Raw genomic sequence first — 18,322 nt, 5'->3', positions numbered from 1 at the left:
AAGAGTGTTCACAACAGTGTTTTTATTGTTTCCTCTACTCTTTTCTTGCAGGGAGTGCTTACAGAGAATGCATGGATAATGGGACGTGGGCGTTGAAGAGCAATTACTCCAATTGTGAGCCCATTTTGGAGGAGAAGGTGAATGTGGATTCCCGCTATGTCCTTCATCCTGCAGGCAATCTGTTAGTCGTCTTAGATAAACGCTTGTCGCAGTTTTTCATTTTATTCACGCTAATGACAATAAAGAAAAACCAATCACATGTGGCAAAGGAATCATGCAGTTTTGATTGTTTTATGCTTATATTTTTATACGTAGGGCCGATAAAGCATCCATACATTTGTTTTCCAGACACCTTGAATTCACAAGTGCAGTCTTGTCTGTGTCCCTGTAAGAAAAGCCTGAGGCCACACTGTAAGATTGATGTATTGTATCTGATGAGGTTTGGCCTGATTACCTCACATTATGTCTCCTGTTTGTGTGTATTTCTAAGCCTTACTCTATTTTGTCTGACAATTTTAAGCTGTGACATCTGTAGTGTGTCAATGACATGTCCTTTCCCTAACTTAGGTTAAACCTTTAAATAACAAAGCCTGAATTGTTATAGGTGGTCAGGCAGCATATTGGTCCCCTGGCAAGTAGGATCTGACCGATATGGGTTTTTTGGGGCCGATACTGATTTCTGATACCAATATATAGGCCTATATCTTAGATTTTTGTTTGATCTCTAGAGATAGGTAGATTTAGATAAACACATTCATTGCGTTGATCCCTGAAATGCAGTTACCAAACACTTGAGGAAAAAGATATACAGTATAAGAAAGACAAGCTGGTCACTCAACTGGAAAGTAACCCGCACATGTACATGCATCACCGCTTGACCCTCTGGAGGGTGATGATGCTTGTTGTAATCCATATAGCACACTCTGCTGTTAACAGCCAGAAAGAGAACTGCTAGTGTAATACAATGAACCTCAGATAAAATGCTATGTGACTGGTGAATAAATCTAGTAATATCTGCAAATATCCACAATAAAATTAGCCGATACTGATAGTCACTGGATACGCTAATATTGGCCGATATTATCGGCTAGAAGATTAATCGGTCGAGGTTCTACTGTGAAGTCACGTTAACTCCCCTTGGTTTTCTCTTTGACTAAAATCTTTACTTCCTAACATCTATGCTCACATTACCAAAATTGTTCAGCATTGCTTTTGTCATTTGAGAAATATCACTAAAACAAAACCTATGCTATCTACTCACAACACAGATTTACTGGCACACACACTGATTTTCCATTTGTTAGACTACTGTAGCTTCCTCTGCTCTGTTATCACGCAATCCTCTTTAACCCGTCTTCAGTTAGTCCAAAACTACGACGGAGGATTAGAGCCACGTTAAATTATTATTATTTTTTTTAATTTCGAGATTAAAGTCGTAAATTACGAGAATAATCTTGTAAATTAACGAGTTCGAGACCAGCCTGCGCAAAATGATGAAAGTAGAACTCCTCTGCAGACAACCTCCTCCCAGTCAGTGTGGTTCTTTCTTCGGAAAAGCCACAGTTTCTTGCAGTATCTTTTCAGGGTGCTGATATTTTATGACAATGTGAAGATGATGATGTGCCAAAAGCATGTGTAGTTTTATATCTGCATAAGTAAAGCCCCAACACAACTATTTGTGTCTGTTATCGGTCTGCCTTGTTAAAGTGTCTCATGTGCAGAACCAGTTTGTGTCCTGTTCATCATTTTACAGATAAACAGATAAACAAGGTCAAAACTTCTCTTGAACGAACTGTTTTTACCGACTACACAAGGAAGTAGCCTATTTCCTTATTAGTGAAACCTGTAGGACAAGATGCTCCATGTTTGTTATTTGACACTTCTGATATAGACTAAAATAACAACTTTATTATTTTATTCTTTAAAGACTTTAAGAGTTCTACTTTCATCATTTCGCGCAGACTGGTCTCGAACTCGTTGATTTATGAGATTAAACTCGTAAATTTACGAGTTTATTCTCGTAAATTTTACGATTTTAATCTCGTAATTTAATTAATTTTTTTTTTTTTAACGTGGCCCTAATCCTCCGTCGTACAAAACACAGCAGATATGCTGTTAAAAAACCAAACCGTTGGTCAAACAACCAGTACAACCAGAGTATCTGGAAGTGTGTTGCTAAAGTTGCTTTGTCTCATCTGTGCTTTTGCTGTAGCCCGGCTGAAACCCTCATAGTCCACTTTTAAAGACAAGTTTACACTTTTACCCCAAAAGATACATTTATATATTTTTTTTAATCCTCAAAGGGAATTTGAGTTTGTGTAAATTTTTTCTTTGTCATTTATTGTGTTTTAAAAAAATCTAAGATTTTATCTGTTGGCCTTATTTCCCAGCCCTACTGAGTATTCACCCAGACCACGCTATAAAGACAGCTTTACCAGGGTTCTATTTATGTATTGGTCCATAAGTATTCCTAAACCTTTCTCTGTATGTTCTGTTCTGAAGTATAATTCTTGTCTTTTCTTTGCAGAGAAAATATCCGATGCATTATAAAATAGCACTCATCATCAACTACTTAGGCCACTGTATCTCTGTGGGAGCTCTAGTCGTGGCCTTCATTCTCTTCTTGTGCTTAAGGCAAGTACAGAAATAGTCTCCCCGTCTAAATGTGTCCTGCATGCATGAGACCTCACAGAAGACAATCAGCCAAATTCACGTAATATCCTCTGACTGCTTTCGTTAACTCGCTTATGTCAAAGGAATAGATCTCCGCAGCCTCGACTCAGCATGAACACTGCGGACATAATATGCATTTCATAACACTCCTTTTTCTCCGTACCTATTTTCATGTCCTGGTTTGAACACACAAACACCTACATCTGCTATGACAGAACAGGGCTGAGACCTAACAGCCTCAGCTGAGTTGTGCACAATGGTTTGATCGATGTGGGCCTCCGAACGCAGATATTGATTTTTTTTGGGTTAAAGAAATGAAAAAAAGTCAATATTTTGTGCTATTAAATCTCTTTATATTTGAAGGCACAATCTACATTTTAGTGTTTCCCAGGAAAAGGTTATTCTTGACAGGATAAGAAAATTTGACCATCATCTTAACATATCTCTCCAAGGCGTGAACAGTGGAAGTGATTCATCTCTACTTTTTTTCATGACGGGGGCCCTCGTGGGAGGCTTTAAACCTCAAGATGCATCAAAATAAATCCATTTTCTATTTCCACTTGTTATAACTGAGTCAAATTTGATTATATCTTAAGAGTCAGTTTGTCTTTAACCTTCCACGGATGCAAACCCCATCATCTCAAATGCCCAATGTGATTAGACGCCTAGACATCTGCTCCTTACAGTTTTAACATGAATGACGTCACTATTTTAAGTTTTCCTCTGAATGGGAATATCTCAGTGATAATGATAAATACATCCATGAGTAGTACACCAAGGAACTTCTATTGGACTGGAGCCTCCTTTTGCAATGACATGATTGGCCAATAACTAATGAACCAGATAATTAAAGGACTATTTTCCCTATTTCCTTTGACCTATTGGTATAGGAGCATACGATGTCTCCGAAACATCATCCACTGGAACCTAATCACCACCTTCATCCTGAGGAATGTGATGTGGTTTCTGCTTCAGCTTATTGACCACAATATCCATGAGAGCAACGAGGTAACACCATTCAGTGTGTACATGTAGCTGTGTTATAAATAAAGCCACTGGAAATCTCTCTGCTATAAAAAAAAAAAAATCTAATGATGAAAAGTAACTGTGAGTCTTGTGTTTACTCTCACAGCCCTGGTGCCGATTAATCACAACAATATACAACTACTTTGTAGTGACGAACTTCTTCTGGATGTTTGTTGAAGGATGTTACCTCCACACGGCGATCGTAATGACTTACTCCACTGATAAGCTCAGAAAGTGGGTCTTCCTTTTCATCGGCTGGTGTAAGTATGCTCATGTTGACAATGTATTAGTTACAGTCCTCTCCACTCCTTGTTCGGTTACAATAGAAACAGATATAAATACAATACTTTATTTTCCCCCAGTGGGAAATTTGTTCTCACACCTTTGCACCGTTGGTACACATGAAGAAAAACATATAAGAGAAGCGGTGCTGTCGCAGCAGAGCATGCACCATAGCTCAATATGAGGCATCAGCTTGAGACACAAAAGGAATCTTAAAATTTAGAAGAAAATATGTCAAAAGTGAACTCCTCCTTTCTTAAACAAAAAATTATTTTAGTTAAAAATGAGATGTCAAGTTGGTTAGGTACCAAAACAAAATTGAATCATCAATATGACTTTTCATATTTAAGTATTATTTAAATTAAAGTATACTTTACTTCAATACTATATACTATGCTATATTATACTTATATATATATAACCACGTTTCATCAAGATGTCTGTTGAGCACCTGTATCTGGAGCTTTTATTCATATCACGTCATTGTCTTCAGCAGAGGTTTTTTTTTAGCTCAGTCAACATGGAAATAGAAATATTCAAATTTGTGTGTTTTGAGTGTAATATAGTCAAAGTTGGAATCACAAGGTTTTCAGGTAACTACACCATTGTTCAGTCTTTTGTCAAATAAGGTTACACTTTTGTGTTTGACCCTTTGACCCCGTTGAAAGAACTCACATTCATCATACTTTTTTTTTGGTATTACAAATTTGATGTCAAGTCAACATTTCTGTGGGAAACTCTAGTCAGCATCTGACAGTCTGAAAAGGTTGGACGCCAGGAATAGCTGAGTCAGCGTGTTGTTGTCACCAGTGCTGAGATGCTCGTAAAGAGTAACTGTAGCCAAACAAAAAAATCAGAAAGATGATAAAGGCAAATGTGTTTTCTACACATCTTTATGAATAATAATCCATTACATAGATGTACTTTAAGTACATCATTAAGCAAAAATAAGATATTAAAATACAAATACATTAAAATATAAGCTAAACAAAGGTGTAGGGCCTCGAAGCCTACACTGTATGTTGTTTCCAGAACAACCTATCAAGCCTTTAGCTCTTAATCTATAGGGACTTTAACCCAAGACTACAACATGTTTCATCATTACAATGGATGGAAAATCAATAAAATGTACATGATTATTTTTGACCTTATAGAAGATTTGACGGTTTCTGATACAGTATTCAATTTTAAAGTCAAAACGACCCGTTTTAAATATCAATATATGCACAGGTACTTGGAGTAGGAGTGGTTCTGGAATATTTTCAATGACATCCAGATTGTGAGACAGCTGGACCACAGCGATTGATAATATTTCTCCCCAATTCCAGGTTTGCATTTGCCTGAATGAACCAGTTAAGTGAAGTCTGCTCAGCGAGTGAAGGTGGAGGAGACTCTTTAGTGCTCAGCCTAAAGATAAGGCTTTAATTTCATGAGGGAACAGAGTGGCAGAGAAATGTAGTTTTTTTTGGTAGTTCACTTCCAGGGATAGAATGAATTGGAACTTGTAGCAGATGTACCCCATGTGGACACATCAATTATCTATGCTCACATTGACTTTAGCTACTAGGAAAAATAGCTTATTGTCAGAAAAATTCATCTTAAGGCAGAAAATGCACATAGAAACACCGAGCCGGTCTGACATTTTCTTTCTTTCTTTACATCTCAGACACGTTCTGTGTTCATTCAGAAAGAAAAATAAACATGCACTTTACTAAATCTAGGCCATGCAGCAGAGCCTTATGCACACAAGGATGGAAAATAAATAGATAAGTAGCAGATGACTTATGATTAGTGATGACACATGGGTGACATGATCTGCAGGCTTATATTGGCTTTAAAATAGAAGTAACCAAAGGCAAATATAACACATATTAGTCTGGTTTGAATGGTCTAATGTGATTCCTCGATGAGGAGTGAATGATCTGTGCATCTCTAAAGAAAGTATACTAACAACTCTTGCAAGTGGAGAGGAAATAAGTTTAGTTTTAACCAGTTAGATAGTTTAGTTTAACCACTTTTTTCTGACAATTGTACACTAGAATTAACATGTCAGGGGAAATTCCCAAGTTAGCTACAGCAGCAACAACAATTGAGAAAGAGAAAGAAAGAGGTTAAAAGAGTTGGAAGCACAGAAAGAAAAACTGTCATTGATGTTGATGAGGATGATGATAATGATGATGGACCCCCTCAAAAACGAGATGGTTCATCTCAGGGGGCTATCCATCAAATAAACAGAATTTCTCCCATGATGATGATGATGATGAGGATGAAAACAATTATTCTATACACTCTGTGCCTGTGAGCACCTATGTCCAATCAGACTTTTCTGTCTGTTTGCACTTACTGATGTTGTTTCCTTCTTTCTCGATCTCATTCACATCTCAAGGGTGGAAGTAACAATAATCGATGATACAAATTGAGATGATGAAAATGCTCTGTATACACTTCTTAAGACTTTTAAAAATCATGCTAGTTTTCAAAAATTAACCAACCCTGCCTTTAGCATTTGGATTTAACATAAAATTAGCGCTTTTGACTCACAGCAAGGAGGTTCCTGGTTCAAATCCCCAAGGGACAGGAGCCTTTCTTTGTGGAGTTTGCATGTTCTCCCTGTGCATGCGTGTGTTCTCTTCCGAAACTCCGCATCCCTCCCACAGTCCAAAGACATACTCGTTAGAACAATTGGAGACTCAAAAACAATTGCCCGTAGGCGTGAATGTGAGTGTGGCGGGTTGTCTGTCTCTATAAGTCAGCCCTGTGATTGACTGGTGATCAGTCCAGAGTCTATCCCGCCTCTCGCCTGATGACAGCTGAGCTCCAGCGAGCCCAAACGGGAAAGAAGTGTTATAGATAATGGATGGATAAAAGTGATATAATCAAATGACTGGATAATCACTATTCAGTGCATCCATCAGAGCTTCATCGTTTAAAACACAATTTGTGTTACCTCCACCTTAAAAACTGAGCTCATCGCTATCAAAGCACCTCTCAGCTCTCGATTTTTACTGTCCAAACAACATGGATAGGAGGGACCACACTACGGAGTATATTTTAAGATTTTCAGTCACTATTTCGTCACAAAACTTTCTTCTGGAAGTCCATTCCACTCTATTTTTAAGTTCACATGCATTTTCATCACCTCCGCTTTTATCATTTCACTTTTGTAACTTTCACCCCTCATAGCCTTTATGACATTCAATGTACAAAAAAAACAAACACACAATGCCTTACCTTAAAGTGACTACATTTAGGCATCTACAGCAACATGTCAAGCATGAGTTTAAGTTCAATAAAAAGTCTAAAAAGTCTATTGCACACAGTAGCATTGTATAGTTCAGAAACTTCAACTGTATTTCTGTATTGTGTAGACCACAAGCCAGAGAGATGTGACTTCTCATTGTGCTACTGATATTAGTCTTGAGAGGTCTTTAATTAGGATTCATTAGGAGATGATGGAAGTAGGGCAGATTAAAAGTGTCACACACCAGAGGTGTAAAGTGGGATTGAAATAGGTTCCAACATTTATTCTCCAAACTCCGACAAATCACTGACATTTTTACCTTCATGTTTGTTCAACTACAGATCAAATGTGACCGTACAATAAGTCTGTCACTGTGTTACATATGTGATGTGTGCTTTAGCTAATTATATTTAACTGGAAGATGTTTTGCTCAATTAGCTTGTTGGCTCACTGGAGAGGTAAGGAAAGTAGCTTAAGGAGCCGTCTTTTCTCCTGCATGCTCTGGGGGCCTTTACAGTACTTACAACTCAATGTGCAACAAAGGGGTTTTTAGGCAGCACAGCCTCAAACAGATTGTAAAATAAGCTTAAGCTCTCAAATGTGGACCAAATTTACATAAAAACAAAGACTTGACGATATGTACAATACATGAATGGGCCTTTTATTTAAAGCAAAAAGACAAAAGAGGACTCTTTATTGCCTCGAAAATCCTTTAAATGGGGGATTTTCACAAAGTTGTGACCAATTCAAGCACACTTGTTCCTTTTTCCAGTCAGACTCGACAGATCCTCTACATAAAACCAGTCACAGCTATAACCCACACCTGATTTTTGGTGTGCTGATACGACAGACATTGTTCAGATGTGGTCGATAGAGACTAAGACTAACTCAATCGATCATTGTCATCCATGTGGCAATCATTTTGGGTCAGAAAAGTATAAATCATCTTTTTTAATGTTGCAATTTGTGGTGTTTGAATTCTTTGACAAAGCTTCTTAGAAGACCATCACCCATTACACAGAATGTGTTTTTTTTTTGTGTTGTTTTTTTCAGACATACCCACAAAAATCTGTTATGTCCCTGCCTGCCCTCAATGACTCCTGAGTGATGCATCATTTGACCGTGAAGCCACTTTAGCTTGCAAAAAGTTCCTGTGTGTGACTCATGGCTTCTTCTTCTCTCTCTTCTTTAAACTTCTATGTTGTAGTCAGGGCAGGGGCTTATATAGTCAGGGATAAAGCTTCCACCTTTTATGGTTTAGGTGGGGGAAAAAACTCCCTGCAGCGACATTGGAAAAAAGATGTTTATGCATTATATACTTCCCTTTAACATTTTAAACGTTTGTGTTCTCTTCAATCTTTTTATGTTTTCTAGGTATCCCGTTTCCGATAATAGTAGCCTGGGCCATAGGGAAGTTGTATTATGAAAATGAACAGTAAGTATTGAAAAAACATTTGTTTCATTGTTGTTTCTGTTTTTTTTTAAAGGTTTCTTTTGGGGCTTTATATCCCTCTATTTGGAAGAAAGTGACAGGACAGTGGATAGAGTTAGAAATCGGGAAGAGAGAGAGAGTAGGGAATGACATGTAAGAAAGGAGCCTTAAGTAGGATTTGAACCCAGGCTGACTGCTTGGAAGACTACAGCTGTCACACATAGGGCGCACATACTAACCCTTAGGCTACTGGCGCCCACTTAGTTTCATTTATCATTGTTTTTTTTTCTTTTGCAAAAGTCTCTCTAATGTTTTCTCAGACTGTTTTCCCACTTTGATTGTTCTGATTCTCTTTTATTTTGCCTTCAGATGTTGGTTTGGAAAAGAACCTGGAAAATATATGGACTACATTTACCAGGGACCTGTTATTCTTGTGCTACTGGTGAGCAGCAAAGTCATTCAACTGTACATCCACCATTAATTATTTTCATCCTATCTGTAATAAACAACGCACACAGACATGATTAGTCACTAATGCCTGAATCAAAGTGTTAAGTGATGAAAAAAATCTGCCTCAAAATGAAAATTGATTAACCATGAAAGCCATTTCCATTCTGCAGCTAGCTTATAAAACAAGGTGGAATTAATCTTCCTTATGGGCTAAGGTATTAAAGTTACACACACAGATTCTGAGAATATCAATTTGTATTCATAGAAATGCATTCACTAATGGTTAGCTGTTATCAACATGTTCCAGTGTGGCGACCAGTTTAGATTCATGTGCTCCTCTAACATGCTCTCATTGAGAGAGGAGGAGGAGGCTTTGACTCGTGTGGCTGCTCCTCCCACTCAGCGTTTCACCAGCTGCTTGCAGCAGAAAATTGCTCTGGCTGTGTTTTAATGTCAGCATTTAGAACAGGTTTTCAAAAACATTCATTTCTGTTTTTCTTTTTCCTTCTAGATTAACTTTGTTTTTCTCTTCAACATCGTCAGAATTCTTATGACCAAACTCAGAGCTTCAACCACATCGGAAACAATACAGTACAGGTTAGTGTGTAGTGTATGGAAGTGACACTTCTGTTCTCTGTTTGCTCCCTCCAGAGACATCGTGCATGTTTAAAACTAAACTAAACTTAAAAACCAGATGTAAGTCAATCCATAACTCCCACATGTTAAAAGCACAACTTTGCATCAGCCTTGGTCTCTAACCTTTTGACTCAACCACCTTAGATTTTATTTTCAGCCATATATCATATGTTTTGCTGTTGGTTGAATGGTTGTACAGACCATCCACATCTGTAAATGAGCTTCTGTTAAGTCAATACTACGTTAGCATTAGCATGTCGCTGACCTTACTGAACCTAATCTATTAGTTCTAAACCTAATCTACTAAGTATTTCTCATGCTTTGATTTATTTTTGGCTGCCTGTGCATAGTAGTCCGGATGTTGTTGGCTTTTGGCTTTTACTGGAATAACAGATGGCTGGCAGTACCGATGAGATTTTTTTCAATCTCCCATTTCAATTAGTTTACCTGCTGCTCGCTCACCTGCCTGTAATGTGTGGGGAAGACTTGCACATTTGCTACTTTTCATATGCCCTCTTTTCTTACCTATTTTCAGTCGACTACTGACACAAATCTAAGTCAATTAAAGTCTTATTCTTAACTATCCAATACGCCAACTGCTGTATTAACATTTAGCATAGGCTGGATAACCATTAAACATTGTTAGCTGCCAAATGTTCCTCTCACCCTTTCATTCAAATATGGTCATGCTTGGCTCTTACAAAACTGCATGGTGAATGTAATCAAAACACCAATAAAATGTGTGACATTATGATAGCTAATTTACTTTTATATATACAGTTTATGGTTGCATTGCTCTTTTCCTATAAAATCTAAGTTGACATTTAAATTCTTATCTCTCAAAAAGCCAACCCTGTTTTGAATAGAAATATACTGAATAGAATGGATTTGGGACTTGGCTGATGTTCCTGTCATATTTGGTAAAAGAAAATAAAGTCTAGACAAACACAATTACTCTGAGTGGGCACAAGGTAGTTGCAAAAAATCATGTTGTTCATTGCACCCCACCACCAGAAATGATCTGAGGTGGAGTACCTCTGATGTTTCTGACAGGACTTGATGAGTGAGTAAATGCAGAGATTTGCTGTGCGTCTGAGAGAGGCAAGCTGTGTGCAATCCCGCTCCTTGTTGTCATGTTGTGTGTCTGGCCGCTAAATTGTGAGAGCCTTTTCCTTTTAGGCTACTCTGTCAAGTGTGTTTCTATCCTCCGGGGATTATTCCGAGTGTTCATGGTGTTTGCTCTGTCAGCTCAGACAACTTCAATTCAGGCTGTGCAGGATAGAGTTGGATTTAAAGTCGTTGTGTGACAGATATGCTGACATGAGCCATGCAGATTTCTGTGAGTGTCAGCTATGAATTATTAACTTAAATTTAGAACATTATGATTCCATCAAAATACTGCCAGGTTAACCAGAAGTGCATGCAGAATGTTAACAATGGAGTTATGGGATTTTAAATTGCTTGCTCGGGTCAATATGTGAAGGTTTTGGGCCAAAACCATAATTTTCGAAGATTTTTTTTACTTGTGTTGTAACCCCGAATACATTTTCAACCAATTGGTCATCTCAATCTTTTAACCAGCTTTGTGTTTATTAAAACACATACTCCATCGGACAGACTTTTAAACAAGGCAGCCCTAAAAGGCTTTTGAGGCAGGATACAATAAAAAGGCCGAGTTTATTAAACAGCCCAGGTCGGTGCACAGGTAACCCAAAATAACAGAAGCAAACAAATCCAAGAGGGGCAGGAAAATGTCAATGACATACACAGACAATTAGAGGATAACGAGACACAGGTGAGCACAATAAGGGTCGGGAAGCACAAGGCAGGAAAACATGAGGAGCAGGATCTGAAAGATGTCTGCTGAATCTGGATTTCCTCCCTAAACCCTGAGCCCTCAGAGACTGAAGCGGGTTACACACTTCAAGATTATCGGGTGGGAACGCATATCAAAGTCAGTGAGGGTGTGAGGGTGGACATCGAGATTGGGCCAGAGGCAAGATTGAGTAACAAAATAAAGCAGGTTATGAGCGCTATACTAAAAGAAATAGAAACAAAACGTGACCTTAGATAACTGACAGATTGTGTCACTTATCATCTGAGAAGGGCTGCACAACCTCCAAACCAAAATGAATATAATACAACCTTTTCAGATCTACAAAAGCAGACTTTAATGATAATTGAAGAATGATTTGTATTTGATACATTTCTGAAAATTGTAAAGTACAGAGGTGATGCCTTAGAAATGAATGGTACTAATACAACTGATGATGCTTTTGACATTTAGGATGGTGTTAATAAGGATATTCATGATGGTGGTGATATTGATGATGAAGAATTTGGTGCTGTTGATGATGATGATAAAAAAAAAATCCTGTATTCCACCCTGTGCATGTCCTCTTTGCGGTTCCTTTTGGCACTTAAATAAAAACCGGTGTCCAATCTAACTTGATCAGACTCCTTGTTTGTGCTGTACTTCCTCTCAGATCTTCGATGCTTTTGGACAAAGTGTCTGCTAAATGATATTGTAATGGTTTGTTGGCAGACTTTATCAATGCATTTTAAACTTTACGTGCATTTAGAGAAAGTTGTGTTATTTTCTTACAAACTAGGGTTCATCTCTCTGCGGATGTGTTGATATTTTTTAAGTGAAGCATCAGTGTCTGTTTGTGTGTCTGCATGTGTAGGGGTGTGTGTGTGTGTGTGTGTGTGTGTGTGTGTGTGTGTTTTTCCCGTTCTTCCACTGACGCAGAATCGTGCCTTTCTTCAAAATGAACTCAGACTGAATCCAGGCTCTCACTGTACTAATTTTATAAATGAGGTATTTTATATTCTGTCCCTGTCTTCACAGGAAAGCTGTGAAAGCAACATTGGTCCTCTTACCCCTGCTGGGCATCACCTACATGCTGTTCTTTGTGAATCCGGGGGAAGACGACATCTCACAAATAGTCTTCATCTATTTTAACTCATTTTTGCAGTCTTTTCAGGTATGAGGAAGGACCATGTGTAACTAATACAATACAACATATACAAAGAGAACACTGTGAATCTTACTGATCTCTGAATGAGTTTTATCGCACAGCTGTATCATATCTTTCAGGATGACTTTTAAGGTCATGAACCTTCCTAATGGAACATGATTTAAAGTAACACCTGGCTGTGTTTACACATTATGGCCCTCTTGCCTCATGTTAAGTGCCCTGACAAAAAGTTCAAGATGGCCATGAGGGCATGAGATTTTACCCATGGCTATTTTTTTATTCTTTGATTTGATGTATTTAAGTATCAAACTGAGTTGGAGGGAGAATATGATTTCAAGCAGAGCTTCTTTAAAGGGGCACTATGTAGATTTGGTATTGAAATTTGAAAGTTTGAGAAGTGAAACAATTCTATACTATATTTTCTGAACTAAATACCAAACTTTATTTAAAGGAAAAAATGGGTACCAGGAACACTGTTTGGAGCTAAAAAGCTACCAGGAGAGTTCTGGTTTCACTATAGCGGGCCCACCACCATCACTTTTCGCGTAGCATTTTATTTCCAAACAGCGTTCTAGGGACCAAATTTTCTTCTGAGGACAGTTTTCATATATTATGAACATATACCACAGAATCTGTACACTTCTCCAACTTTCAAATTTCTCTGAAAAAAAAACTCTGTAGTGCACCTTTAAAGGCATGAACTTTAGAAGACATGAAAACATTTACTTCAAAATTGCAATACTTCAGTCCCTTCTTCTTTTATAACTGTACTTTCTAAGTTCTCTGATGTCTAATTAAGGTGCCATTACACACTGATGCTGCGCTACATCCTGATCTAACAGGAATGTGTCTCTTTCTGCAGGGCTTCTTTGTGTCAGTGTTTTACTGCTTCCTAAATGGAGAGGTGAGTCACTGGAGCTTTGTGAGTATTTATGAATATCATTAAATTGTCATGTTTTCCTTGATTCATGATCTTAATAAAGCCCCACATGAATTTCCAAGACAGGTTTAGTCATGCTTTTATGTCTAACTACCCTCCTCGTAACAATACTTTGCCAATTTCAAGCAGAGGTAGCATCAGTTAGCTTTCATAAAGAGAACGTACAAAAGGACTTAGTGTTCCATTAGTGAAATTGTTGCATTCTGATGTTGACCAAAACATTTTTTCGCTGAGCTCTGTCATGTTCATCTAATTAAAATGAAAGTAAATTGCTTGTATTCCAGCTGTGAAGAGGTGGTTAATGCCCTCTGATTACTCATTTGTCAGTAATTGTGAGAAATGAAGGATCCACTTAGTGCTCTCTCCCAGCCCTCAAATATATGAAACTTGGGGGTGGTGAGGCGTTTAATTTAATGAGGAATTGTGATTTGAGTCACCACTCGAATACAGTTATTTTATCTGTTAAGTACAAGATTGTGTTTCAGATTAGTTTTGTTTGTATATTCTCTCATTTCCCTCCAGTAATTTCAAAAGTGACTAATGGAGATAAAAGTTATTTTACGGGATGTAGAGATCAAGCTTCTCCTTTAACCCTAGGCAAATAAAACAGGAGTGTGAATAGTCTTTTTCTGTCCAAATGTAATTCACACATTTAATGTTTTATCCATACTAAACAAGCTCCAGGGCACTCCATGAGCCAGACTTCCAGCAGACAAAAATTATGTGTTTTATGTTCAAATAGATGCAAACTTTGAAGTACAACAACTACCGGTATATTCGTCTGGATGTTTTTATGTATGAGAACTATGTCACAATACGGTGTTATTAGGCTGAAGTTTCATCATCTCAGCTGTGCATTTTTTTCATTAACACATTAATTGTCACAATGAATGATTACATTGTTTCTTCAAAAGTTTCTTAAAGTTAAAGGCAGAGTTGGTAGAAATGTTCGTTGCTGCTTGTAAACACAACATTCAAACTGGGCCCCCTCCTCCATGGACTCATCCTCACCAGAAGCATGTACTGTTTACTGCTTTTACCTACGCTGCAAGTTGCCTGAGAATATTACATTTGTTGTAATAGAAGAGCGTATAATTTAGCAAGCAAGCACAAGATAACCGCAGGTGTTTGAGACCTGCCTGTCCAACAGAAAGCAGACCAACTCCGATTCTCTGCAGACACAGTCACCACCACACATGTACTGTATAGAGGCCCATAAGTGATGAGTGGGCGGCATTACTTTTGTACAAGTCTATTTTTTTTTTTTTTAAAGCGAAAGCTATGGATTCTGCCAAAATCTGGCCGGATGTTTTTTCTGTGTTGCAGCAAAAAAAAAGAAACAGCAACAAAAACAGTATATATACTGTTTTTCTTTTAAACAGTATATTCTCGATGTAACATAAGTAAGACCTACATGGTGCACATTGAGTTTTAGATATGCTAACATTGTGTATGCTAAATGTTACGCCCCGCCATAAGGCGGCTTTATGGGGCTAACAACAATCCACACATTGACCCATTAAAAGACACTAAACACCTTAACAAAGCCAATTTGGCATTTTTGAGAAGTTGGGACTGCTGTGCCTCTCAGTCAGGGATTGTCTGTTGTTGTTAAGGTGTTTTAAGTATTTTAATTGGTCAATGTGTGGATTGTTGTTAGCCCCATAGGGCCGCCTTTTGGCGGGGCGTAACAAAATGGGGGCTCGTCTGGTCACTATTGTGTTTCCTGGTGAGTATCAGTTGAGTTTAGTGTCTGAGTGCTTTGAAGATTTATAAGTGATCTCCCTGGTTAGTACCCAGCTGGGCTGATTTATTCATCCATCCATCAGTCCACTATTTGTTATTTTGCCTTTTTTTTATTTTTGGAGGTAATCCTGGGTAATCCTAAAACCTGTTCTCTGTTGGGGGTAGGCGTGTCAGACGTTTCAGTTACGACTGAAACTCTGATGTTTGTCTTTAAAGTCGCCTCGAGCCCGGCAAGCCTCTGAAGAAGGTCAGGATTTAGTTAAAGGTACCAGGTGAGATTACTTTTTGTTGCCGCACTCAGGGGCTTGCTGACTTTGCTCGCTGATGGACTCTGTTGTGTGTTTGTTTAGCTACAGTCAGTGCTTTCGTGTGCAGTAACTTTTTGGTTTGTGACATGGTGGTAACTGTAATCCACATTCGTTGGGCCACTCGCGTTGCTTCTTAAGAGTTAGTGTGACTACAGGGTGGCCATTTTGTGTGGTGGTGTTGCAGTCCACATTTTGGTTTTGTAACACTTGTGTGTTACTGTTGTGTACTTTACTGTGGCAAATTTAGTGTGACTTGATGGTCCAGGAAGATGTCACTTCACAGATCAGTGGATCTTTGAGTGGTGGGTGTGTCCTCCTTGATTGTTGAATTGTTTGTGTGACTCCTTGCCTACATTTACCAGAGTAAACGTTGTGGACCACAATGGTGTCCATCTTTTGTTGTGGTAGTGGCAGATCAATGAAGTTGGATCTTTCTGTGGCTGTGAGTGAATGGCAACAATTATTGTAGTGGGTCTACTTGTGTTGATCCTTTTGCTGTGACTGTTGCATTCCACTTTAGTAGGTTGGGCACCTGTGTTACAATGTTAAATGTAGGTTAGTGCAGTACTGTCTGATTGGCTACAATTATAGTTGATGCTCAGATTTAAACTCTGTTGAAGCATCTTTGATGGCCCTTTTGTTTGTGTGTCTATGTTCCATTATTGACCCATGTTAACACCTTTTAGTCAGTAGTCCCGTGTTTGTTCTTTGTGACCTAGCGATTGACTCAATTAGCTGTTTAATGGTTGAAAATAGGTTTGGTAAGTAACACCCATTTTGTAATTTTAATGTGTAATTGATTTGCACAGTGCACTTTAATTCAATGAATAAATATTGTGTTTTAGAGTGACTTGCCATATTGGTGTTAAATTGATGGTATTTTGTGGCGTTTTTATAACAAATGATTTATTCATTGTTTTAAGGGTGAGGGGTGTTACGGCTGTATGTTTCCCTGTGCCCCTGTGTCCCTTCTCCCCTTCTGTTGTCTCCAGCCCAGGTGAAGCTACTAATTGCACAACGAGGTACACCTGGCCTCAGTGCTTAAAAGGCCAGTGCTGGCTGCAGAAAGAGAGGCATTTTGAGGTGGCATTTGGCGTTGGGGCTGCTGTTCTGCTCAGTCAGGAATTGTTTGTTGTGTTTTGTTTGTTGTTAGCGTTTAGTTTGTCATGTTGATAATAAATCCCTTTGTTTTGGCTTTGTTAAGGTGTTTAGTGTATTTTAATGGGTCAATGTGTGGATTGTTGTTATGGCGGGGCGTAACATAAACTACTTAAAAAAATTCCATACAGAGAGGGAAGAGCTTATTGGTTCCCTGGGTGTAGCTGTTTATGTAAAAAAATAAAACAGATATACATTTAAGATTGGTAGTAATTTTCATCTTTACAAATATGATGTGATATTCGTTTTCTTAAATAATGAGAGCTTAATTTTTCATGTCATAACATTTGGTCTTCTATGTTCTTGACAATCATTTTAGGTACGCTCGGCAGTGAGGAAACGATGGCACCGCTGGCAAGACAACCACGCCCTGCGAGTGCGAGTGGCCCGAGCCATGTCCATCCCCACATCTCCAACCAGGATCAGCTTCCACAGCATCAAACAGACCACGGCTGTGTGACCAGAGGAAGAGCGCGTCATCTCCTGCAAGACATCCAACAGAACAGACTTGATGTTCTGTAGAAACACCTACAGAACATACTCATTCCTCTTAAAAGACCAAGTTATGTCTGATATGAGCAAAGAGGGACATTTCTGTTGTTTGTGGGAAAAAAAATAGCATAGGAAGGTACTGCACATGAAGTGTAACTGGAGGAAAAAAAGGTCGCAGGAGGTTGTATCTCCTCAAACATACGGTACATGAGGTGTAAGGTTTGAGTTTTCCTGAAGATTAGAGTGTCTGACATAGATATGACTTCATCATCAAACTGTCAGAGTGAGTCTTATCGTCTGATCTCTCGGTGTGTTGTCATTGCTGCTGTCATCTTTCAGCCTGCTGGTTTTTTATGGAGTAAGATTATTCTACAAGATTTGCTGCAGGATACTTTTAACAGCTCACGCAACTTCAAGCATCTGCTTCATTCTCGCGTAGTGGGTGGGCTACGAGGAATTACTTGCAGTGTAATTAGAAGCGTCAACCAAGATGCACTCAAAATGTTGCCCCCCCCCCCAAAAAAAGAGCCATTTGTGTGTTGTGAATACTGAAATGCTCTTTGAGTAAAATGGTCTGTCTCTTCAACAGCTGCTTTTGACAGGGACAGTAGAGAGGCTCTGGGGGAGAGGGCATTTAACCTGAAACAAAAAATTCAAAAGAGACTCTGCTGTTTCTTGCCAAAAGGGATGAAAAAGTTATTTTACATGAAGTGTTTTTCACCCCGCCTGTGGTGACACATTTTGTTCAAATTCATTGAAATGTTTACTTTTTTATATCCACCCAGTCATTCCAGTCCTCAGAGAAGTCTGACTTCCCTCCTTTCATTGTGTGTACTTCTACACATTTTTTTGTCAAGTGTTGTACGATTGTTAACATTGTTTTAATACTCTCTGGTCCAGGTAATTGTTTCCCTCGTTATTATTTGCTTCCCCCTTTGCTGTCTTTGTTTTTGTCTT

General features: G+C 38.5%; 1 protein-coding gene across 1 annotated transcript in view; it reads left to right on the top strand.

The window, feature by feature from the left end:
* LOC132979269 (corticotropin-releasing factor receptor 2) overlaps window positions 1-17,876 on the top strand; it is a 44,813-nt gene extending 26,937 nt beyond the window's left edge. Inside the window, exons 3-12 of the mRNA XM_061044937.1 lie at window positions 52-137; window positions 2,528-2,634; window positions 3,564-3,681; window positions 3,806-3,959; window positions 8,597-8,657; window positions 9,024-9,096; window positions 9,616-9,701; window positions 12,592-12,727; window positions 13,584-13,625; window positions 17,193-17,876. Of these exons, the coding sequence (XP_060900920.1) occupies window positions 52-137; window positions 2,528-2,634; window positions 3,564-3,681; window positions 3,806-3,959; window positions 8,597-8,657; window positions 9,024-9,096; window positions 9,616-9,701; window positions 12,592-12,727; window positions 13,584-13,625; window positions 17,193-17,333 (1,004 nt within the window). The 3' untranslated portion in view covers window positions 17,334-17,876. The remainder of the gene's footprint in view (window positions 1-51; window positions 138-2,527; window positions 2,635-3,563; window positions 3,682-3,805; window positions 3,960-8,596; window positions 8,658-9,023; window positions 9,097-9,615; window positions 9,702-12,591; window positions 12,728-13,583; window positions 13,626-17,192) is intronic.
* The last annotated feature ends 446 nt before the right edge of the window (window positions 17,877-18,322 follow it).

Source organism: Labrus mixtus, chromosome 8 (genome assembly GCF_963584025.1).
Source record: "Labrus mixtus chromosome 8, fLabMix1.1, whole genome shotgun sequence".
In the NCBI taxonomy this organism is placed as follows: domain Eukaryota; kingdom Metazoa; phylum Chordata; class Actinopteri; order Labriformes; family Labridae; genus Labrus; species Labrus mixtus.
This window is presented reverse-complemented; position numbering and strand designations above follow the sequence as displayed.